At 39.3% G+C, this 26,266-nt stretch overlaps 1 protein-coding gene across 3 annotated transcripts; it reads left to right on the top strand.

Annotated features, from left to right (window-relative positions):
* The first annotated feature begins 1,327 nt into the window (after positions 1-1,327).
* KNG1 (kininogen 1) lies at positions 1,328-25,010 on the top strand. Of its 3 annotated transcripts, none has more exons than XM_026094816.2 (11): positions 1,329-1,628; positions 4,529-4,639; positions 5,402-5,486; positions 7,982-8,154; positions 9,820-9,927; positions 16,532-16,613; positions 17,768-17,940; positions 19,206-19,313; positions 20,299-20,388; positions 21,822-21,984; positions 22,333-25,010. In XM_026094816.2, the coding sequence occupies exons 1-11, from the start codon at positions 1,434-1,436 to the stop codon at positions 22,536-22,538; spliced, it is 1,494 nt and encodes a 497-aa protein (XP_025950601.2). In that variant the 5' UTR covers positions 1,329-1,433; the 3' UTR covers positions 22,539-25,010. The 3 variants fall into 3 exon arrangements, with proteins under 3 accessions (XP_025950600.2, XP_025950601.2, XP_025950602.2); XM_026094817.2 differs by having other exon boundaries at positions 1,330-1,628; positions 21,822-21,978; XM_026094815.2 differs by having other exon boundaries at positions 1,328-1,628; positions 21,822-25,010.
* The last annotated feature ends 1,256 nt before the right edge of the window (positions 25,011-26,266 follow it).

Below are 26,266 nucleotides of genomic sequence, written 5' to 3'. Positions count from 1 at the left end.
ATTGCTGGTGGAGGTAAACCAGAAATAGTGCATTCAAGGACAGCATATTTCAAATACCTCATAATTATTTTCAGGGAGGGGGAAAGCCTGTAATAACTGTTTCAGGTAAGTGTTTATCACTGCACTTTCCTCAGTGGAAACTGAGCTGGGGAGGGGAAAAGGAAGCAGGAAGAAAGAATCCTGGTGTTCCTTTTTACTGTAGCCCCCATCAAGATAAAGACTGTTCAGACAGACCTGGGACCCCAATCAGTTCAGATCAGTTCTCTCATAAGCAGGAACATAGGATTAATCAAACAACTAGTTATTCGGTCTTCAAAGTAGATTTTTAACAGCATAAAGTAAAATAAAGTGTGAAGGCCACACTGAACAAAAAGAAACAAAATGGGAACAGCATTTTCTGTAACTGAATGAAGGTTATCTAATTTTTTTAAAGGGTGTACATGAACAACTATTTCTGGCATTGCTTAACCACAAAATCTTTGAAGACTTTTTTTTTTAATACAGTAGTATTCTTGTCCTGTATTTAAATATAAGAATTTAACCAAAACTTATAGTGAGACACAGCTGGAACACTAGAGCTGAGGATTTCCAGTGGATTCAAAACAAAATTACCTGGTGCTCAGCAGTGGAGACAGGTTCTAGATATTACCAGGCAGTTCTAATTCTGGCTCTGCCAGACATAGGTAACATTGACATTAGTTACTCTCTTCTTCTAGTGCCTCATGTTCCCTGTCTGTGTAATGAAAGCAAAACATTATGAAGATGGACTAACTCATGGTCCAGTTTCCAGACACTGGCAAGGACAGACACTTCCAGTTGTAGAGTGAAGCACAAGGATTATCAAGTGCTATTGAAGAGTTATGTGACATTCAATGACACACATCTGTGCAAAAATATTTTTCAAACATGTTCTGGCTTCCCAGAACTCTTGCAGTCTGAATACTTAACAGATCTATAAAATTTACAGTTCTGCTGTCCAGAACCAGAACTTCATTGCCACTGTGACCTTCTTGGGTGTTTGATTTAAGCCATCTAAAATTCATTCTGAGTAGCAGTGTTGATGTTAAAAAAGCAAACAAAAAAAAACAAGAAGCCAGAGAGCTACAAACATCCTCTCTCTTTTGTCAAGGGCCCTGCTGCTGAGTTTAAACCTGTCTCCAGCTGCAGCCAGTTCAGCTGTTATCTTGATGGCAGGTGGACAACCTTAGTGTCATTCTGGTTACCACACAAAGTTTGTTTAGATAAACTCAGAAGTTTGTTTGCAGTATAAACAGGATATGACGAGAATCTACCAACCCCAGTAACCCACTTGTTCTGTTTACTTAGCTATTGCTCCTGAAAAACAGGAAAGGTTACTAACTGCCTCTCAAATATTCCTTTTCCATTTGCTTTTTAAAGAGTCACTCTAATTCAGGGGGCCATTTTGTCCAGTTATGAAACCTCTCCTTGTGCTAGTGCTCTGCTGTAGTTTCTTTTCAAGCAGAGCCACCCCTCTTCCATTCGAGTTTTCAGACTGTGATGACTCCGATGTCTTGGAAGCTGTCGACACAGCACTGAAGAAATACAATGGAGACAGAACAACTGGTAATCAATTTGCTCTATATATGGTGATGGAAGCCAAAAAAACAGTAAGTAGACTTTGAGAAAACGCTGGTATTGTTTGCGCGCTCTGGGTCCAATTCCCTCCATCTCCTTTGTAAGAGATGGTAAACATGACAGCAAAGTGTCTTGCAAAAATGTTTTAAAAAATCACAGAAATGGCTTGCACAGTAAGATAGCAGGATGTATATTATTTTCTTATCAATGGAATTTGGTGTGCTGGTGAATTGCTTATAAATGCAAAGACTAAAGAATAGAAAATTTCGATCACTAATCCAGTGTGTCTTACTAGAACATTTAGTTTTCTCCTTTCTCTTTCGGAATTCTACCTTCTTCCATCATCAGTAAGGTTTTCAGATCAATGGCAAAAACAGACTTATTAAAAACCTTGATATTATCCTGACTTGAGAAGAGCTGGTATCACACATAAAAAAGAATGACCTGATAAAATTTGGCAATACTGTGAATAAACTGTTTGTGAATATTATTTGATTGACACAAGCCCTGAGTCACAGATCTGTCTAAAAGCACTAGGTGGTATCTTAGTCAAATAGGGAGACAGTTGAAATTATAGAAGAGAAAAGAATAAAACATGATCCTTTGCCTGGAGTCCTTCTGTATACCACTAATCTAACAAAAGTATATTTACCTCTGAGAGGCATACAAAGATGATATTACCGTAATAATGACAAGCATTACTTTACTTGAAAACAACATTAGCATTTTTTTTTCTACTGGATTGGATTTTCAGATGCAGAACACAAGAAACTCACTGACAGAATATTTTGCACACCAGAATCAGGAGGCACTTTTACCCAGATAGAAATGGAGCTCAGAAAAGGGACATGAATTACTCAACGTCTTACAGTAAACCACCACCATCTTTTGATACCTATCCTCTAGTCTTCCTGTTTTCAAACTGGGGAGATTTTAGCATGTAGTGACAAAGACTAAAATCTGGCAAACCCTTTATATAATTAATATTAAACAAATGAATGGTCCTTTTGTCTTCATTGACCTACATGTGTCCTTAACAATAGCCAGATGCAAACATCTTTATATCAGATCTATAACACCACCTTCATTTTTGCTGGTGATCCCTAAGGAAAGTTATTATTATCAGTATTTCATTTTAAATAAAGTTCTATTTTTAAGAATGCATATTTATTGTCATTATTATTCATCATTCTTCTCTACATATACTGCCTTTTCTTAAAAGATCTGAGGTGGAAATCAATTACTACTTTGAATCACTGATCTGACTATGATGTTAAGAAAAAATCAGGGAAAAGGAGTCTGCAAGAGATATTTACTTGTATTCTAAATTCTTTTTCTAAAAAGAATATAGATTTTGCTCATCTCTAGTCTCACAATGTTGAATACATTAATTAAATAGCTGGTTATTACATATTCATGTACATTCATTATTGATATGGTAATAAAACATAAAAGCTGACTGCTGAAAGACTGAACCTGCACCAGTAAAAGCCATAGTTGTTCATAGTAACAATGAAATAAAACAACAAGAAATAACATACAGAAACAATGTCTCTTCTCAGGTATTTCATGTACTCAGTAAACTGAACTGATTTATTCCAGGTTTAAAACAGTGTAATAGAACAGAATTTGTCTCTTTTTCAGTCCATATCTCAGATAGTGTAATCTGACGCAGCTCCATAAATGTCAATTTATACCTGCTGAGGATTACGTCCATTATATTTTTAGAGGCTCTTACACCCTGTTTTACAACCTGCAGCCATTATTTTAGCTACCACCATTTTTTTCATAGTTGTAGCAATAGACAATAGGAAATGAGAGAACACAGAATATAATTTTGACTTCAGCACTACCAATGTAAATCCAGTGTATTCCACCCGTGTCAACTCACCTTCACTTGCTTGTACAGGAGAATGGTACAACTGAGGCAAGAATCCTGGTTATCCTCAAACGATACCGTTAAGAGAGCTAATGTTAAAGTACAGCAGCTGCCTGTGTTTGCATTTCAAGAGGTACACTGCCAGATCATTTTTAATGGCAGTAAAAGATTAGGAACTTCTGGGTTTGTGTCTGTTCTAAAGGATGAACCATAAACATTGTAGTATGTTAATGTTATTTGAAGGCACAGGCTCACTACTGAGCCCAGGGCATGGAGAAAATGACCCCTACTGGTTTACAAACCTCAGAATGCCCTGAACTTCCACTGGCCAGGACAGACCTCATTTAACTTCTAGGCTTTGTCTGTATTTCATCTCACCGAATTCCTGAAGCCACTCTCACGAACAACTTTGCCTTTAATGCCTCTAGGAGAACTGCAGGCACAGTCAAAGACTGTCTTTAGAGCATACACCCTCCTGAACCCTTTGCCGCGAGAAGGCAGAGCTGCTTAGTACCCTGTTAATGCAGAGTAAGGCAGTTTGGACATTGCCAGGCTGCCTGAGGGCTGCTGGCTGCTGTTTCTGGGCTGCCTACAGCAGCAAAGCGGACAGATCTGGGAACAGGCCAGGAGTGAGAGTGATTGAGTATGACAGAAGCACAGTCCAAAACAGTAAGTATGCAGACTATCCAAACAGCAGCCCAAATTTGCTTACTTGGAGTACATTTGAATATGAGTACAGAAACCTAACCAGTTTTTTCTGTTTTTAAAATCCTAGCTACAGTACTTTGAATTGTAAGCAGATGAGCATACTGCATCTACTCTATCAACATATTGCAGCTGTAGTTAAGGGCTCAATAATATAATCAGATAAGTTAATAATTAAGTTAGCAAGATTTGGGAGATCTTCCATGGAGAACAGCAGCTAATCTGAAACCATATTACAAAAAATAAGGTAACCAATGTATAGAATTTACCCTTTGAATCTCTTACTTCATCAGTGATGTCCTGATTAATCACTATGCAAATGATGACTTGCATACTGTTTTTATCCAGGCAGGTCCTGACACACAATTCTATGTGAAATATAAAATACGAGAGACCACTTGTGCCACTGAGGAAAAGAAACACTGGAAAGACTGTGATTACAAAGTACCTGCAGAAGCTGTAAGTGTCTGTCCTCTTCTAAAATTCTCTGTACACAAACAGCAACATAATCAGCAAGACTGTAGTCTCCTGGGAAAAAACACAGAAGAGGATTTAGCGCGCGCTGTGTGTGTGTCCCTGTGTGTGTGTGTGTGTGTGTGTGTGTGTGTGTGTTGCCTTCAAGAGCTTATAGGAGTAAAATACAGTAAGAAAATGTTTACAACCCTAAAGTTAATCATTATAACCCTGAAGATGTGCAGGAGGGACCTTTTTCATACAGACATTTCAGAGCCTCATTGCACCTAGAGGAAGTACAACTGGGGCATCCATAGCATTCAGGAAACATTAAACATCCCCAGTGGAAATCACTGTTATTTCATACTGTACACAATGCAAAGAAAAGGAAGAAGGTAATCATATCATTTGAATCTATGTGAAATGCCATGGTCATCGCTGCATACCTCGCACCAGCAGAGAGGAAATTAGGTAAATATGCAATTTATATAGATTTATTTATGGAGATGTATTCATCTCCCTTATTCTGGCAGTACGTTCTTTAGTTAATTTACATGCATCATCATGACACAAAGTAATCTTTCAAATTATCTGCTCCATTCATCCCCCACTCTTCCCACAATCAAAACACCATTCCTTTTGCAATAACAAAACAGCAAATTTGACATTACTATACATGTACCTATGAACTTGTCCACCAAATATGATACTAATCTGGGTTTCTTCATCAATCAAGTTTAAGACAAATGCTCTCATATGTATTTGCAGGGAACTGGAGAATGCACAGCTCGAGTTCACATCAATAAGGATGAAAAAACAAGTAACGTTTCACAAGATTGCAAAACTGTTCCAGGTATGTAACTTATAGGACAGCATTCAACAAGTACATTGAAAAATAAGAATGGAAAAAAAATCATACTGAGACTTTCAGTTAATTTTAAAGGTAGAAGCTCATCATCATTCTGTTCAGACTTCCATAGAGCATCTTCAACAAATAAGCAACTACATGTTAAAGATGAAATTTCACTCCACTCCGTTCTGTACATACATGCTAAGTCAGTGAAGCACTGGCAGATTCTGTCTAAGGGGAAGACACTATTACCTGGTACTGAAAACTGGCATGTGCACATAATAAGCTTTTTAAAACACTAAAATTATACCTCATTAAAATGAATTTGCTTAAGACCAAAAGCACACCAGTAACTTAGAGACTAGATATCCCCTTGTTACACTTTAAATTTCCATCCTCAATTACTCAAGTATAAAATGGTGCCAGAAATGTTTAGATAAAACTTTGTATGACAAAATTGTATCTTAATTTTCTCAAAACTAAAAATGGCTAACTTATTTTTGTTAAAGTTTACAATACAAATCTTTAACCATCAACTGAGAAAACTGGGGAAATTTTAATGTCAAAACTAAAAATCCAGTAATGATATAATTATTCGAGACTTTTTATGAAACCTATTGGACCTTAATGACAGCCAGTACTGCTTTTCTTGCCTTTAAGATATTCATATATGATTATAATGTTCACATAGTAACTTCCTTTATTAGAAACAAGTCACAGTTTGATAGCTCTGTAGCTGAAATCTTTATGTACCTATGACTAGAGTTCAGGTAAGACATATTCAAGCTAGTTTTAAAATGAGCATATAATTGTGGCAGCATGGAGCTAAGCGTGAGCTAACAACAGAAATATTTATCGAGATTTCTAAGACTGTTTGCGGCTTATCTTTGAGTTTTGGTACTAGTTATCTTGTTTAAAACTATAATGGCTATACCTACAGCCACTACCTTACTAGGAACTCCAGTACACACAGACCATGTTCTACTACTGAACAAACGCCGCTCGGTTTCAGATGCATTTGCAAGGCAATGGTGACATCTAGCTGCCAGTAAAAGGTGTGTGAATTCCACAGAAAATGCATTGGAAACTTGCATTTGAATATTTGTTTAGAAAGCTAAAGAACCACATTTGAATTTAAATGAATCAGGTATTCAACCTACAAAGATCATCTCTTGTTACAAAATTATTGCAAAAAGCAATACACGTTTGTTCAGCCCTTACAAAAAAACATAGCCCTTTCAGAACCGGGTGTACTAATGTTTTATTATCTTGTTTGTGATTGCTCCCTGAAAACAAGGTCATATTCTTCTGTAATATATATATATATTTGTCATGACTGAGTCAAAGGCAGGCAGCGACAGATCATGCTATAAATACAAAGGACCAGACTCTGTTCATGCACCCTACAAGAACTAAGACTAATAATATTCCTTACACTGAATTATTCCAAAAGTACAAAGGAGCAAGGAGCAAAATCAACGGAACGGATTCAAACAGAAGAGTTAAACAATAGACCCAATCTGTTAAGGGACTTCCCCACTATATGTTAGGTACCGTATTGTTCAGCCTCCTTCGTGGAACGGTTTGACCATATTGACCCTGGCCTGGATCCCCAACTGGTGCAGGCTGGCATAACTCCATTAAAGCCACTTTATGTCGCTGAGGATCAGGCACACAAATTTTATTTCAATTCCACAGAGACCATATATTGTCTTACTTTGATTCTCAAGCTCGCTGAATCATGAAATTAATTTATGTACTGAACTAGGAAACTAATTTATGAAAATCCAATCCATGATTACTAGAAAGGAAAGAGGGTTAATAGGATTAGTAGAAGGAAAGAGAATTTTGAGCATCTCCTTCAAGCTTGCCTATCCACAGCATTCCAGTTGGTTAAGCCTGGAAGCTAACACCAAGTGGTAACTTTCTGGCAGTTGAAGTGACTAGCAAGGGCAGTTCAGACAACACAGCAGTAGAACAGTTTAACTACAGTCCCTAAGGAGCTCTGAGGCAGGGCAGTCCACACAGTGAGTCAAAGCACTCCTGCCAAAGTCCCCTTTCTGAAACATGGCGAGGTCAGGAAACAGCTGCACACTGTGGGTGAACTTTGAAGTATGTGAAGAACAACTCTTTAACTGTGGCCTCCACTGGCTCTTCCCTGAGTGGATGAGGGATGACCCCTCCTTAGTGGCGTCAAAACTGTGTGCAAGATTTCTCAGAGATTCAATGACTCCTGAAGTTTGTGGATAAAGTTCACTGCTGAAACTATGCTTAAATACAAATTTCATAACAGCCCCTATCACTCCACAGAGCAGCATGTCTCTAAATACAATGAATATCTTTGCAGGCCCTGAAACCTGAATCTAGATTTTGTTGATCACTCTGATTAAAAGCAGGATTCTTGCTCATTGAACATTCTCTGTCATTCCCATGTATAAGAAATTAAAACTGACAGCTTTACATGCAGGCCTGTATTTTTTGGTTTGTTTCTTTTCCAGCTGCGACAAAGATAACGCTCACTGAGGCTATATGTCTTGGATGCTTTCAACATATATCAAGTGACTCTTTACAAGTGTCAGAAATTCTGAAACAAGCCATTCAAAAGTTTAACAGTCACGGTGATGAAGTTGCCCTTTTTAAACTTGTTGAAATAAAAGAAGCAAAACGACAGGTTTGTATATGATTTTTTCTATACATTTTACAAAAGAAAAAGGTACTTCGGCTGTTTTACATATATATTTCTGATTTCAAAGTGTATTATATTTCACAATAAGATTATACAGAATGCAGACCATTTAAGTAATTCTTTTCAGTTTTGTGGAATCATAAACAGTTACCGGCTTTTCAGAGCTCTCAACTTTATGAACTGGTATTAAATACAGTTTGTTGCTATCTGCAGTTGCAAATAACCAGTGTTCAGCACCTGTTCATTTGTATGCAGTGCTGACACAGGCACTTTGTGTCATCTGAGATGCCCTAGAGTATTCCACTAGACACCTACATGAAGCACCAGCCAGAGCAGGTCTGTCCCTGTCCCTAGATTCTGTGCCAAAACTACTGACCTGTGTAGATGTCTCATACACTCTAGATAGGTGTCTAGTGACATTTGAGGGGCTATGTTTATGCAATGGAATAGGACCTATATGTCAGCAGCTGATATACATTATAGGACATGTAAAATCAATACAGAAAAATGAGTCAGAAAAACAAAAGGCCAGCATGTCATTTGCTGAAAGATTTCCGCACATGGAAATATCTGTCTTGCAAGAAACAATTGCTCAGGTCGTAGAAATTCCACATCAGTTGGTATTCCATGCAAGAGCTATTTCCCTGCAAAAGGCTCTCCTATGGATTGCTGTGGCATTGCTAGAAAGTAGTTTCTGATTTGATTTTTAAATAGTTTGTAACCTGAAACCAAATACAGATCCTTCTGTTTGAATATCTATGTGTTTACTTTGCCAAAAAGAATCTTCTGTTCTCATGTCAATTTGACCCATGATTTAATTCAGATGGTTCTTCTTTTACTTACTGATGGCAATGATCCTCTTACTGAAAGACAAGCATACACAACATTTAAGCCACATGGCAAAATGTTACAGAGGGACTACACTCCAGCAGCTACAGAGAGGACCATCATGTCATTTCCGGCCAACAGAGACTAGTCAAGAGCCCTCCACTGTAATCAATCTGGGATGGAAAGTGTCTATATTTGATTCTTATTTCTGAATTTTGTTCAAATGCTGCCTGACCCAACTCTGTCACATGGAGAGATTTCATGGATGAGAAGCAGTAGCCACAGTGCTAAAAACTGAACTGCTTCCTGGAGAGAAAATATAAAAAGGTCAAAAGTCTGGACAAAAAAGAGGGAAAAAAGCCCAAGGTAGACAAGGTAGATGATAAATGCAGGACACTGAGCAACAAATAATGCCAACAGTGTAAAGCTACATTATTCAGATTTTGTTTTACTATGTCACACACTCTGGAACATAGGAATTGCCAAGCTGTATTAGTGTAGTCATCCATCTAGAACAGCCTCCTGTCACTGGGAGTAATAAATAACAGACACTTTGGAGGAAAGCGCAAGAAACCATGTGGTATGAGGCTGCAGGCTTGCCAGGAGAACCTGAATCTGAATACAAACCGCATTTCCAGTATCTGTATGGCTTATCTTACTTTCTCTAGTATAAGAACAGTATTTTTCTTGCTGTCTTTGAGTACTGTATGGCTCAATGACTGCAAAGTGATTTGATGGATGGAAAGCACTTACTTTCTTTGGTGATTGCAATTAATAGTTTAACTTCAAAGCATGTATTGGCTTATTTAATACATCTTTCAGGTGGTAGCTGGATGGAATTATATAATTAAATATGAAATCAAGGAGACTAATTGTTCCAAAGACCAATTTCAAGATTTAAGTCCAGAGTGCAAAACCACTTCTACAGGGGTAAGTAATCTTCAAAACCTGTTTATCAAGAAAATATATTAGCAAATAATGATTCAGTCTGACTCAGGAAAATACTTACATTTTTGTTTAACTTAGTCAATGAAGTTTAAATCCAAGCTTACAAATAACTGTCTGTTTATGCAGTTAAAACATCCACGTCCTCTCGAATGCGAGAGCAACCAAGAAAACTGCGAAAATGTTTGCAGATTTCTCGACAGAACCCAGTCTTATCTAAATAAATAATCCATTAAGAAGTTCCTACCAGAGAGCTACTCCAGTACAAATCAAAAAGGGATAAGTAAAATTAGCACTACTCTTCCAGCATAAGACATATTTTCTAAGAAAAATAAGTAACTGAATTTTTACTTACCTGTACTGCAGTCCAAATAAGAACGCTTCAGAAAGAATTATTAACAAACATACATATTCTAGCTAAACAGTGCTGCCAAAACAGGCACTTCCTCTACTTCTCTGAGCTGGAACAGAATTAAATGTACAAAAAGAGACAGCTGTTTTGTCAACCAGCCTCACTGAACCAGCTCACCATGGGGTTAGACGAATGCTTGTGGCAATAAGGTAGGGGGCAGAAATGTATAGCCAGAGTGAAGAGTGGTGGTAAATGGGAGGGAAGGAGCCACACACAAGAGCCCTGACTCTCATCTGTTTCAGCTGTTGTGGAACTGTGCTATTGAGTGTTACAGTCAAGAGCCTCCCCTGTTCAAAAATTACTCCTTAGATGTCTCAAGAATGCTATTGTATTTCAGATGCATTGAGAAAAGGAAAGAATGAAAACACTGTAACAAATAACAAGGGACTGAGAATCAGACTAACTGAAGCAAATCTCTCCATTACCCAGGCTTGCCCTTTAACTGTAAGCAAGTTACTTAATCTGCTTGAATCTCAACCCCCCTATCTGTCAGCTGGAGATAATGACTTCTGCCCATCTCATATAATCCAGAAGCGCTACCTTATTGACATGCCATCTCGATCACACAGGGCTTGTGGGATTAGGTCTTAATCACTTATCTCCTGAATAGTTAAGCGACCTTGTTAATCAATCATCCACAGTTATTATTAGAAATCTACAGGCCCAATCAGAACATGTCAGATATGGAAATACTTCCCCTAGTACATCTGTAATTGTTATTATATGCTTCCAACTTTTCCAAAATGTGCTTAAAAACACTGGAGAGAATGGCCTTTCAAACAACTGAGCCTAAGCTGACACTCTTTGTCCCAATCAGAAATGTAAACAAAATGAAAATTCACTGAAGACAACATAGTTCAAATATTACGAAAGAAACTTCAGTCAGGTCTCCTGCCTGTCTATTTTTGCATGAACCATGAACATAAAAGTGGCCTTACTGGGTTTGACCATCTAGCTTAGTATCTTAACTCTTAACAGTGGCCACAAGCAGATGCTTTGGCAAGGGTGTAATATCAAGGAAAGCATATATGACACATCCCCAAATATTTGTCACTAGCCATTTCTTGCTCAGGCACTTCCCATGTATTTATGTTTAGTAATTTTTAGTGTATTTCTCTTCCAAGAGCTTATTCAGTCCTCCTCTAAATTTATCTAAGCTTTTAGCAAGCACACAGAAAACTCCACAGCTCAACTTATCTATTGTTCAAAGAGCCACCTCCTTGCGTTTATTTTGAAATTTCCACTTGCCAGCCTTTTTTTGATGCCCTTTAGTTCTTGTACTGGAAGAGTCAGTGATCTCGACCCACCTGCTCCATTCATGATTTGTAGCTATCATATCCTCCCTCAAAAATCTCTTTTCTGAACTGAAGAGTCCTAGCTGATTTGGTCATTCTTTAGAACAACCAAATTCCATAGAAGTTGTTTCATACCTTTGATCAGCTCTATACTTTCTGCTTTGAAATAGGAGGACTAGAACTGCACCCTATATTCATCATGCAGGTAGACCACAGAACTATAATGGGGCATAATTTCATTCTCTTTAACCTTCATAATAAGCCTCTGCATTTTTTTTTCATTTTTTTAACTGCTACTAATTTGATGCTTTCATGGATGATATTTTCAATTACCTATCATAGCCCTGAGATCTTGATCCTGAATGGTAACAGCCAGCTCAGAGCCTATCAAAAAGTTAGGATTGGCTTCTCCCTTGTGCATCACTTTACATTTCTCTAAATTAATTTTGTTCTGCCAGATCAAACCCCTATGACACCCAGCTGTTGAATTCTTTCTATTGTGAGATCTGATCTTTAATCCAATGCTGTTTTACATATTTTAATTAAGTATTTATCCACGCAAGAGCCTACTCCCTTATTCTACAGTTGATTAGTTTCCTTTAGAGTCTTTGACGGAGATGCAGATGGGCACTGTGCCATGTCGAACAGTTGTTAGTCATAACTCTGCAGAAGATGAAGGCTGGAAAGTGGTCACTTCTCATACAAAGAGTAAGGCTCCTGCTTCTCTTGAAACCCTTCAGCAGGTGAACAGGTTCAGTGCCCTCCAAACTGAGGAAGAGCTGGGCACAGCTTCAAGTGAAGCGAAAGAGCTGATGGACCCTGTGCTGTGCAGGAACACCTGGAAGAAGCACAGATTGTCATGGGTGACTCCCTCCTGCAGGGGAACAGATTCTGTCAGTGAGGTGGAAGGATAGGAGGAGGAGTAGACAGATACTTCAAGTAAATAACTGGCTGTGCCACAGGTGTTGGCAACAGAGTTTTGGTTTCTATGACCATGGGACCCTGTTTGAAGATCAACAACTGACTAGGAGAAATGGGATCCACATCACTAAATGGAGCACACGCATCTTTGCCGACAGGCTGGTCAACCGGGTAAGAAGGGCTTTAAACTAGGAAAGACGGGGGAAGGGGAGAGTTATCGAGACCATGCAGGCAGCAAAATGGGGCTCAAGTGGGATTACCTCCAGCAATTGCATACAGCTAAGGAAGTACTGACAAGAAAAGACTATGGGGAATCCCCTTGCACCCCTCCTGGGAAATCAGAATGCTCGAATACCTCTCTGAAGTGCCTGTATACAAATGCTTGCAGCATGGGCAATAAACAGGAGGAATTACAGCTCTGTGTGCAGTCACATGGATATCTTCTCATTGCAATTACAGAGACATGGTAGGATAGCTCACACGACTGGAATGCTCCACGAATGGCTACAGGCTCTATAAGAAGGACAGGCCAGGAAGGCGAGGTGGTAGAGTTGCCCTTTATGTGAGAAAGGAAATGGAATGTATGGAGCTCTGCCTAGGGGAAGATGATGAGCAGATCGAAAGCTTATGGGTAAGGATTAAAGGGCAGAATAACATGGGGGACACTGTTGTAGGTGTGTGCTACAGGCCACCTGATCAGGAAGAGGAAGTAGATGAGGCTTTCTACAGACAGCTAGAAGTAGCCTCACGATCACAGGCCCTGGTTCTCATGGGGGATTTTAACCATCCTGATACCTGCTGGAGGAACAACATAGCAAGGCACAAGCAATCCAGGAGATTCCTGGAGAGCACTGATGATAACTTCCTGACACAGGTGATGGAGGGGCCAATGAGGACAGGTGCATTGCTGGACCTTGTACTAACAAACAAGGAAGGGATGGTTGGAGATGTGAAGGTTGCGGGCAGCCTTGGCTGCAGTGACCATGAGATGGTGGAGTTCACGATCTTGCAAGAAGGAAGCAGGGCAAAAAGGATGATCACAACACTGGACTTCAGGAGAGCAAACTTTGGCCTCTTCAGAGACTTTCTTGGAAGAATCCCATGGGATAGCGCCCTAGAAGGAAGAGGGGTCCAAGAGAGCTGGTTAATATTCAGGGATCACTTCCTCCAAGCTCAAGAGAGGTGCATCCCAATGAGCAGAAAGTCAAGCAAAAGGGGCGGGGACCTGCATGGATGAACAAGGAGCTCCTTGCAAAACTCAAACAGAAGAAGGAAGTGCACAGAAGATGGAAGCAGGGACGAGCCACTTGGGAGCATTATAGGAACATCATCTGAGTATGCAGGGATGTGACTAGGAAGGCCAAGACCCATTTGGAATTGAATCTGGCAAGGGATGTCAAGGACAGCAAAAAGGGCTTTTTAAAATATGTCAGCAATGAAAAGAAGACTAGGGAGAATGTGAGCCTGCTACTGAATGGGGCAGAGACCCTGGTGACGAATGATACAAAGAAGGCAGAGATACTGATGCCTTCTTTGCTTCAGTCTTTACTGGTAAGACCAACCCTCAGGAATCCCACACCCTGGAGACAAGAGGGAAAGTTTGGAGAAAGGAAGACTTTCCCTTGGTTGAGGAGAATTGGCTTAGAGATCATTTAGGCAAACTGGACATCCACAAGTCCATGGGCTCTGAGGGGACGCACGCACGAGTGCTGAGGGAGCTGGCGGACGTCATTGCTAGGCCACTCTCAATCATCTTTGAAAGGACATGGAGAACAAGAGAGGTTCCTGAGGACTGGAAGAAGGCTAATGTCACTCCAGTCTTCAAAAAGGGCAAGAAGGAGCACCCAGGGAACTACAGGCCAGTCAGTCTCACCTCAGTCCCTGGAAAAATGATGGAACAGCTCATCCTGGATGCCATCTCTAAGCATGTGAAGGATAAGAAGGTGATCAGGAGTAGTCAGCATGGATTCGCCAAGGGGAAATCATGCTTAATGAACCTGATAGCCTTCTATGATGGGATGACTAGCCGGCTAGATGAGGGGAGAGCAGTGGGTGTTGTCTACCTTGACTTCAGGAAGGCTTTTGACACTGTCTTCCATAACATCCTTATAGGCAAGCTCAGGAAGTGTGGGACAGATGAGCAGACAGTGAGGTGGACTGAAGACTGGCTGAAAGGCAGAGCTCAGAGTGTTGTGCTCAGTGGTGCAAAGTCTAGCTGGGGGCCTGTAGATAGTGGTGTCCCCTAGGAGTCAGTACTGGGTCCAGTATTGTTCAACCTCTTCGTCAATGACCTGGATGAAGGGACAGAGTGCACCCTCAGCAAGTTTGCTGATGATTCAAAACTGGGAGGAGTGGTTGATACACCAGAAGGCTGTGCTACCGTTCTGAGGGACCTCAATAGGCTGAGAGATGGGCAGAGAGGAACCTCGTGAACTTCGACGAAGGGAAGCGCAAAGTCCTTCACCTAGGGAGGAATAACCCCGTGCACCAGTACAGGCTGGGGGCTGACCTGCTGGAAAGCAGCTCTGCAGAGAAGGACCTGGGGGTCCTGGTGCACTGCAGGCTGACCACGAGCCAGCAGTGTGCCCTGCTGGCTGAGAAGGCCAATGGTATCCTGGGTTGCATTAGGAAGAGCAATGCCAGCAGGTCGAGGGAGATGATCCTCCCCCTCTACTCAGCCCTGGGGTGAGGCCACCTCTGGAGTACTGTGTCCAGTTCTGGGCTCCCCAACACAAGAGAGACATGGAGCTACTGGAGTGAGTCCAGCAGAGGGCTACTAAGATGATTAAGGGACTGGAGCATCTCTCATATGAGGAAAGGCTGAGAGAGCTGGGACTGTTCAGCCTGGAGAAGAGAAGGCTGGGGGGCGGGGGGGGATCTTATCAATGCATATCATATAAGTATCTGAAGGGCGGGTATGAAGAGGGTGGGGCCAGACTCTTTTCAGTGGTGCCCAGAGATAGGACAAGGGGCAACGGGCACAAACTGAAACACAGGAAGTTCCATCTGAACATGAGAAAAAACATCTTTACTCTGAGGCAGAGAGCACTGGAACAGGTTATCCAGAGAGGCTGTGGAGCCTCCTTCCTTGAAGATATTCAAAAGCCCTCTGGACACAATCCTTGGAAACGTGCTCTAGCTGACCCTGCTTGAGCAGGGGGGTTGGACTAGATGATTTCCAGAGGTCTCTTCCAGCACCAACCCTTCTGTGATTCTGTGATAAGGGACTTCACTGAAACCTTTTTGAAAATCTAAGCTTACTATATCAACCTCATAGGTCTCTTAACTCACATGTTTTTTAATGCTTTTGAAGAACTTCAACAGATCTGCAAAGTATGACTTCCGCCTACACAGAAAAAGCTGATTCTCCTTGATGTAGGAATTCTTTCCTTATTATAATGTCTAATCATTTGAATTGTACAGACATCAGGCTTACTGGTCTATAGCTTACTAGAAACCTTTTTAAAAAGAATGGGATCACATTTGCTTTCTTCCAGTCCTAGGATACAAAGGCAGTTCTAAGCAAGAAGTCATCTACCACAGTTTCTTTAGAATGCTTAAATGAGTATCAGCAGACCCAGAAACTCAGTACTGTTTATTTTGTTAGTTCCATAACCTTCTTTTGTGGTCTTTATAATTTGAAACAGAACTTCCAATGAGTTCTCTGTAGAACAGGATTCTGTCTTGGGAATCTCCCCCTTTCCTTCTGTAATGAACACATACAAATAACTCATTTAGCTTTTATGATTTTATTTTCTCTGAGTGGTCTTTCTAAATCCTGATCATTTATTGGCTCTGCATACTGTCTGGCAGGCTTCTTACTCCCAGTATGTTGGAGGAATGAATTACTAGTAGAATGACTGACTTATTTCATTAGCAGAAAGCTATTAGGACATTTACATGAGTTTGTTCATTATTTCTAAATAATAATATGCTGCTTTGTTTCATTTTTTTATTCCAGCGTGTAGGTAACTGTGAGACCAAAGCATATGAAAGTCTTAATGCACAGATCACAGATATTGCAAGTCAATGCAAGTTTCCAGGTATGTAACAGGCACCATACAAGTTTTGCAATTTTAGGTGTTTTGTTACAATCATAAAAAAAAGTAAAACAAAAATGCAAGAGATGACAAAAGATAATAACAAGAGAAAGTAATTCTTCTGTGACAGAAAAAAGCACCCCTTCATCATGAAATATTATCAAAGAATTTTTTCACTTCCTACACATATTTTTCATATAAATGAAAGTTATATTTTATCATTTATATTCTGCCCTATTTCTATGTCATGGTGCTGGCCCTGGACTCTCATTTGGAGATCAGCTGACACAAACTCAAAGAATACAACTGCCCTACAAGGCTTAATTCCTTTTCCACCCCAATGACCAGGCAGCTAATATCATGTTTTTTAAATAAGCAATTCTTTCTAGATTTTCCAAAGAGTTGCAATACACTCTTTCAAAAGGCAAGGGAACTGACTACTTTAAGACTTTGACCAAAATTAATAATTCATCTAGTGATACTATCATTGTTCTTACTTCATGTTCTATAACTATCCCTACATTTGATAAGTTAGACGCTTATATTTTTCCTTGGAGGTAAATTATTTAGAATTCCTAACTTTATTACAATCAACCCTTACATGGTTTTCTCATTGTTACTTCTTCCTCCAGCCATCTATTTGGACAAAGATTATCACCATTTCACAGCTTTTTCTTTGTAAACAAAAGTGTTATTTTGCAGATCTGTCAAATCACCAAGTACATTACCCCTTCGAGTAAGTGTTGTTTTCTCACCCATTCAGAGACTTGTTTTTCTTCAGAAATGATATTCTTCAATACTCTCATTCTTTGCCAATAACTTGAACTCTGGGCTGCATCCTTTTCTTTCCCCCGACTCAGGTCCTTCCATATGTGCAGATATTCCCTTATTTTATTTGCTAGATACCTTCAACTGGTATACCCAATTCTTATTTCTATGGGAAGACTCGTTTAGTGTCCTGAATGACATGAGGTGCTGATGCAGTGCTCTTTTAGATAATCAAGATATGGTAACACTGATCACATAAAAATATTTTGGTTTAATTCAATAGACTCAAACACAAAGTATCCCAGAAGGTGGAGAAGTAACTGGATTTCCCAGTCTATGTGTATTGAATCTTTTGTTCCTTAGATTTGAAATCCATCGTTTTCTTTCAGCTGAAGAAACGGTAAATCCTCCCACTCTCATTTGTGCTGGTTGTCCAAGGACTATCCCAAAAGACAGCCGAGAACTGAAAGAGCTACTGGAGGTTTCTATGGAGAAGTACAATTTGGAGACCAATGATGATTTCTACTATAAAGCTGGAGACATAGAAGCAGCAACAGTTCAGGTTGGGATTTATTTTTCCTTATCTTGGCTTGCATTCAAAAGTGATTTAAAAATGCCCAGTCTCTTGCTTTGATAGCTTTTTATTTTTAATGTGATTTTAAAAGCATGGGAAGAAGGCTGATTTAGGGCATCTGATTTCTGTATTTTTACCCCACCTTTTCCTCAGTCTTTGTAATATTCCATAGACTTTTAAGACAGAAAAGAGTTATTAGACAAAACTCCCCAGTTGATCCATCGCACCAAAACTCTGTATGTTATTTTATGCATTGCCCACCCTACAGTAGTTTTAAACTTCAAGAAATGGGGCTTCCCAATAATACTGCTAATAATGCTCCAACTAGATTCACAAGAGGACATCTGTGTATAACTTAACATACACAGATAAATACAGCCAGATAAAAAAGGGGAGGAACCAGGAGGATAATATTGATCAGCATTTGTGTTTGCCTAGTTTACTGTCCCGTGGGGGTTTAGAAATCCCCAAAGAACTGTAAGAAAGACAATGGAGTAGTTTTGAAGATCCTTTGTGGAAAACTTGTCATGAGCATGTGGGGCACTACTGGAGAAAGCACTAAAAGTGCACCAAAGTTTTTCTGAGTAGCCCATGTTCTTACTAATAATACATGTGCTTTCTCTTCTTTCCTACTGCTTTTCTTCCTGCCCACTTTTCATATCATGATTGATATTAGCAAGCAAACCTTTTTAAAGTAGACTTATAAAGAGCCAGAATTTCATGCCTTGCCTGCTATCTCTACAGAGAGTTATATATTATTTGGGGCATTGTAAGAAATACTAAGAGAACTCATTCCAGGCATATTCTTGAACCAGTGCAGTTCCTTTCTCTAATGCGTTTGCCAAACATGTCCATTTTCATCTGAGCCTGTTTACCATGCACTTCATTTTGCTCACATCCAACTTCTCTTGCATCATATTTGGCTCCCTGCAGAGGTGTCTCTAATGATTTCATTTGTTATTAATGAAATTACTACAGGCATCCAATAAAACAAAGCCAGAGCTGTGGGTCTGGTGTTACTCTGACCTTTCTGTCCCCTCCAATTCCAATGCTGGAATTTTTGAGAATAGGACTGGAGTAAACAAGTAAGTTGATTAGAAGCAAATATCTTTGCTGTCAAGTATTTTAATATTGCTCTTAACATATGTTGACCCAGTGGTCAGGAAATAAACTGGCAGAAACCCATCTTTTCTGTGAACCCCTTTTCAATAAAAATGCCTTTACCACAGGAAGCCCTCTTGCTAATTTTTCAGGTGGTTGCAGGAAAAAACTACCATATAATATTTACAGTCAAGAAGACAAACTGCTCAAAGAAAGAGTTTGAAAAACTTCATGAAGACTGTGATGCCACACCTAACAGTGTAAGTCGTGATGATGTTGCCAATTATAATGTCAAAAGAATTGTTCCAAATGGACAAATTCACTTGCACCGGAAATGGTAGTCACATAAAGCAAATTCACATTTGATTCTGAGTTCCATCACCTCTTTCAGTAAACATCCACCTCAGCGACAAGAGGGACACCTTTCAATAACTGCAATCCAAGCCACTGACAGTGGCAGTAAAACACAAAGCTTAAACTGAGTCACCTCAACTGCAGTATCTTTGTGTTCACCGAAAAGTGAGGGGGACTTTATTCTGATAGTTATGAATCGCAGAAGGGAGGGAAGCAGACTCCTGGGAAATGAAATGGCTGCAATACTCCTGAATCTGTGGCATTTGCAGCTAAAGGAAAGTATGAGACTGAAGCATTACTAGTGTGCATAGGACTGATGATTCTGGAATGCACGCTGCTGATACTGGGAAAATCCGTTCCAGCTGCTGGGAAGTAATGCTGATAGGACCGGAAACCATTGACAACAGAGTTGGTTGGAAAAGAGAGGCTTTCCTTCCCCTCTCTTTTCCTAGCCTATGAACAGTGTTTACCTCTGAGAGTTAATGTCTGCTGCACTAACAGTTTTTAACTAGTTGAACAAATGTGCCTCTTTCTCTAAAAGAAAAATTCCCAATTTTTAACAAGGGGTAATACCATCAACAGACAATATTTGTTAGGAATATCATGAAGATTAAATAGTTAATGCTCCAAAAGTACCAGAGACAAAACATCCCAATAATTATTGTTAGAATTTGAATTAAGGTGTTCACATAGGCATCCTAAGACCTTGGAAAACTAAACAGTGATGTGTCCCATCACTAAGATGGATTTCGTAGATATTCAGGTAAAGTTCCAAGAATATTTGTATTTAAAAGTATTATTAAAAACATTTATCTTTTTTCATGTACAACTCTTTTCCTTTGTGTCTGATGTTTTGCTGTCTTAACATGTTAATTTTTGTTTCGACAACAGGTACCATTGAAATGTGAAGCACAAATTTATGTGGTCCCATGGGAGAATAAAATCTTGCCCCAGGTTAACTGCACTAAAGAGTATTTACCGGTATGATTTCTTTCTATTATCCACCATCATAAGCAGAGCATACAATAATGAAAGACATTACATTCTTTATCTATCCCAAATTATCTCATACATTGTACCAAAAATAAAGGAACACACTTTTTTAACCACCTCAGTAATGCCACACTCCTCCCTCACTGTCTAACCTCAGCAAACTTGTTACATCAAAGTCTATTTTGACACAACATGAGACAGTAGACAACACAGTGATTACAGAAGTGCAAAGAAAGGTAGCAGCACAGAGAGAACATTCTGCCTATTGACTGCTTCTTTGCATTATGACTTAAGCTCTGAGATATTAAGACCCATCAGTTCCTTTGAATTATTCTTTGTACTATGTTTAAAAATTGGGACAAAAATGTATTTGGCAATGCAAAAACTATACCCCACAGATGCACAGGTTTCAAAAGCACCCGCCATTCTTTTCATGTTAGTAGAGTAGCAGATTTCCTTTTGCTTAGAGGTGTCAATCGCTGCAGGAACAGCTTTTAGAGTTTCCTCCCAGCTCTTAACTAGCCCTGAACGTGGGTCAGTTTTGAAGTCTCAGAACAGAATATAAATACAAGCTTTTTCTAGTTCTGATAACTGTGGTTTAAGTTTCAGTAATTTTGCTGTGTTCAGCACTTTCGTAACTACCCATTCATTAGGTACTGACTAGCAAGTAGCTCCCCTCTCAGTTTCCATTATAATATTGTATCCACATCAGTTTTCAAATTTAGCTCCCCCCCAAACATCTCTCATTTGCAGTTAGATAAGGATCAGATGCCTTGGTAGACAGAAATGAAACTTGTGTCAGATACAAGCTGTACACCATGTGTTCAATCTTCATCTTTCAGCTGAACAAACAGTGATGGGAAAATTGATATTACCCAACAACAAATGAATGTTTTATCATATCAGTGTTAACCTACATGTATTGTTTCTAAGCAGCTCTATGAAATAAGTATTTTAAATCTAGAAGCAAAAAATTGAATAGTTACATCTCTTACGATGAAACAATACAGATCTTTTGTATATTCTGTCAACCTTCAGCATAAATTGTTTTTATAAATCAGAATGTTATTCTCTAACACGAGCAGGGACATTTTCATCCCAGAAATCAACTGTACTCTTCATAAACTAAAACAAACACACAGACTTTTCTTCCCTATGGTATGATTCCACACTAAAACTGGCAAAATTTCAACAATAAATAAATTGTTCTTCTTACACTCATTAAAACACTCCAGAGTTACCTGGATGGGTATTTATGTTCCAACCCTTATCACAGATAGAACAGATTCAGTTTACTTCAAAAATCTTTCGCTAATCGACTCACATACTGCAGTGAGCCAACTTCTGTATTTCCCAAACCTGAAGCTGTTATTTTTGGTCATGGAAAAAATATGGCTAACTATTATTGCAATATTTTTTAGACTCTCCTTGCAAGAAGGCCTCCTGGATTCACCCCCTTCCGAACAGCATCCTTTATACAGTATCAGCCAGCTAAAACAACATCCTCTGACAAAAATGAAGGAGAAAGTCAAACACCTAGCAAAGAAACAAGAAAAGATGATGGACATGGACCAGAAGGTGAAGGTGAACCTGAGCATAAACACAGGCATAAACATGGGCATAAACACAGGCATGGATTTAAAAAGGATCATGCGTCTGACAAAAGGCATGGGCAGGACACTGATTGTGGGCACCAAACTGGCCATGGGTGTGGGCATCGACAACACAGTAAACATGGTAAACATAAACATCCAAAACCCAAATCTTCCGAGGAATCGGATGAAAGGGTTTTTAATCACATGGAAACCCTCCCACCATCCACTGCTGAAATGGTGTCAGAGCTAGTTACTCCCGGGGCTGCAAGACATGCAAGTAGTATTCCTGCAGAAACGGTAACTCTTCCTCATACTTTTTTATTTAATGGGTTGCCAGATCACTCAGAGTCTCCTCTTCCCCGATGTCCTGGAAAACCATGGAAGCCAATTATGGACCTCCCAGTTCCTTCTAGCTTTCCCAGAGAACTTACAGATGAAGACCTCTTACCTTCTGCAGTAGAAAACATCGATCCAACAACAGAAAACTCAAATCCTACCCAAAATGAAGAGACAAGCTTCGACCTTTCAGATGCTTTACAATAATTCAAACATTGTATGATCCTCTTCTGAGGCCACACATAGAAAATCAAAAAATTATTGTCCTTTAAAATCTATAAAATACTAGAGGCAAAAAGCTCCTATTCTGTTAGCTAAGATATTCAAATAGGTCCCAACACTTCTAGAGACCTAAGACCACGAGTCTGTGTTTGCACATCTTTGCACATACGACAAAGCTGTAAAACAGGCATGGCATCATGGATGCAGAACCAGTCTATTGAAGGGAATCCAGGACAAGTCAACAGCCTTCTGCTGTAGACGTTACAGTAGTAACTCACTCATCTGTCTCGAGATGCTATAACCACACAGTGAATCACTGCATCAAATCTCACTATATTATGCTTAAAACAATGGCATAAAGAATTTTGCAAATTACATGAAGAATCTCAACCAAATATTTCTGATGGGTAAGACAAAAGCAAGCCATTATAGAACAAGGATGCCTTCTTTAGATATCTAAAATAATATGTCTCTGATTTACTTGACTGAAAATTTTTTAAGCACAAAACAAAACACAGGAACCTGGTTTACCTGTCAATGTCTTTACTCTAATTAATATTCCCATCAGTCTATCACTAGCAGGTGATCTTGTTCGAAGAGTTAATAGGGGCAGCTGACAGAAACCTAAATAAAGTATATTCCCCACGTGTAGTATATTAACTACACAGCAGAGGCACTATCGACTGACAAATTTTCATGTGGCAGAGGTGCACAAATACTGTAGATCAGATGACAGAATTGAAAACACTTGAGATACCTAAAAGTTGTCTGACCTCTTCCATTACAAGGGTTAGCTTAACTCTGGAATCTACCAAAGGCTGAGCTCTTGATGGGAATCTTAGCTAAAAAGTACCAAATATTTCTGGCAAATAATGCCATGAAAATACAATGTTTTCACGCTGTGTGGATCCGATAACTCATTCAGCTGGAAAAACAGCCAGCAATAAACAAATAAATATTTTAACATCAGATCAGTTCACCAATCTGAACCACTGCTCAGTCATCTTAAAAGTTATTGAAAGGGTGAGGTGCTACAAATGGTTAACACTTAAATGGTTCTGCTGTGTAAAGGACCACAAAGAATGAAACTACAGTCTAGGTATCCTCCAACACAGCTGCAGAGACAGAACAGTATATTCTCTGAAATTGTTCATCCCCACTGTTGGGATTGGGGTGGCATCAAGACTATATAACCAACAGCTAGAAATGTGCCCTTCTGTTGTGTACTGCACTTCTACTGCCATCACCCCACTGGTGAGAAAGAACTAGATAGACAAAGACTGATACAGAATGTAGAACAGATAGATGAACAGGGCCAGGAGCCTTGTCAAGAGGGGTAGGGGAGGCTCTTGAAGAAGATATTTACAAGGAGAGGTCAGAAGTCAGAGCTGGAAAGGACAGGAGCATCAGTGGAATGATGTGGGAATGGGTGAAGAACAGAAAAGAGCAGAATCTTAGTGGCAAGGATGGAAACAGAGTGAATGGGATGGACAAGAGACCGGGGGTGGGGGGTGGGGGGGGGAGGGTAGCACTGTCAAGAAGCAAAAAGGGGAAAGAGCTGGAGAGAGGAGGTAAAAGCAAAAGAAAACAGCAAGAGCCCACTGTGGGGGGACTCTCTAACCTTGAGAGGACAGTCCCCTACAAATCACAGAACTGAACTCACACTTCATGAATCTAAACATTCCCTTGCTGTACAACCCACTGACAGTGCACACACGCCTTCCCTCTCCAGTGCCTGCTTCCTACCAATGTCAACAACCTTCTGTGTTCAGTTACTTCCCTACCTCAAGTGGTAGCTATCAACACTGTGACTGAAAGAACTCAGCCATTCTGATAATCTACATTGAAGTAGAGTCAGTATGATTTTGCATTTGCAATTTCTTTTCAATTTTTCAATTAATTGTATCAAAAGCTACATTGAAGTTATATTTTAAAAGACGTGAACTCAAAAATTAGAAAATGTCCCTATGAATCTAAATTCAGCCTGGTTACCTGCATCTAAACATTTCTTTAACACAGTTTAATTGTCTGCTATATATGCATATATTACACAGAAAACGACCTGCTGTGACTGGATGATATATGAGAAACATTGCATTTTCCTTTCTTTTTGAAAACAAAGCTAGCAATCTTTAACAAACCAAACAGCTTAGCTGGAGCTTCATGGTAAGGTAAGATATAAAATTAAGAACTCTTGGATCTATCACTAATCAGATCTTGTAGCTTTTTCATTCACTTCCTTCCTTGCAGGATAAAATGCAAAATCTATCTCCTTTTTAGCCCATGACAGATACTAAACTTATGAAGCTAGGCAAAGGGATATCTAGAGAGTTATCTTCAGTTGTCTGCTTCTCTTCTTTTTCCTGAATAATGACTATTATGATTTGGGCTGTAACTGGGAATTTTTTCTGTATGTGACATTATTAAAAGGACTATAAGCTTGAAACAGTTTCTCTTGAAATTACTGTAGAAACTTAAGTAATTCATGCAGAATTAAAGTAAGAGAAATGAGGATGCAAATACATCTCTCTCATCTGAACGAAAAGATCAGAGTCTTGGCATATGCTCCACACAGAGTACATGTGTAAAACTGCAAGTACCGAGACACAGATTAAGCAGTCAGAGCAAGTTAATAAAAGGCAGGACTCCTAGATCCTTCTCTGCCTTGAATTTACCACATATTATAGTGATGGTGTGAGGCTTCAATAATGTTTAATATAAACAAATTAATGTCAATTTTGACTTCTCATTTTTATAATGTATGAAAATAAATACTTTTAAAATATCCAAAATACTTTTTAAAAAATCATTCTGAAATAAAAATCAAAGTGCTCCAATCCAAAAACTTTGAAAGTTTTTTTTCTGTTTTTAGAACAGAACATTTCAATTTCTTATTGACATGTTCCCATAGAAAGTCTTAATTATAACGAAACAGTACTTTCTGAGGGAAAAGTAAGCTGTCCGAAAACCACTGACCGGTTGCATTTCAGATCTGCTGCTGAGAAGGTTTGCAGAACCACCAGCTTCTGTTGCCGGAATCACGCTGGAGCTCTCTCTATCCGATGCACCTTTAAAGCGTAACAGGTACTTTTCTCCTTGGCCAGCAGATGGCAGATTTTCTGACACTGGGTTTTTGAGATCTCCGTATTAGAGTTTTGTGATTGCCAGTAAAGGTTTATTAGGTTTAACATTCAGTATGTCCTCTGTGTTAGTAACGTCTGTGTAATCTCTACTAAATGCTGGAGCTCTCTCAATAGAGCACAGAAAGTTTGCCAGTTTGTTATTATGTGCAAGGTATATAAATAATGCTCTAAGCATAAATTAATGTAAAAAGTAACAGACAGCCCTGTAGTAGAAAAAATGCATTCTGACTGATACAGATAATCAGAACTGGGAGTTTGGGGTGTGAAAATATGTCTGAACTAATGCTGTGTTCATAAAATTGCTGAGAGCTAGAGCCACCTGATGGCCATTTTACCGCTGTCAGGATTTAATACGCTGTCTTTTCTGTTATCCATTCCATCAGTGGTAGAGAGACAAAAAACGTCTTTTGACTGTCATATGAAAAAATCTTCAGTTTTACTACAGATAGCATATTGGGTTTTTGCTGTAATTCAGACATGACATTCTAATTACAGTCAGTAATTCCGGTCATCCTCTCGTGCTATGTGCACATAGTGTAACTGAACCCATGGGAGAGAGATGTACAGGCA

Source organism: Dromaius novaehollandiae, chromosome 9 (genome assembly GCF_036370855.1).
Source record: "Dromaius novaehollandiae isolate bDroNov1 chromosome 9, bDroNov1.hap1, whole genome shotgun sequence".
Lineage (NCBI taxonomy): Eukaryota > Metazoa > Chordata > Aves > Casuariiformes > Dromaiidae > Dromaius > Dromaius novaehollandiae.
The sequence above is the reverse complement of the archived record's forward strand: the minus strand, read 5'-3'. Positions and strand labels throughout refer to the sequence as shown.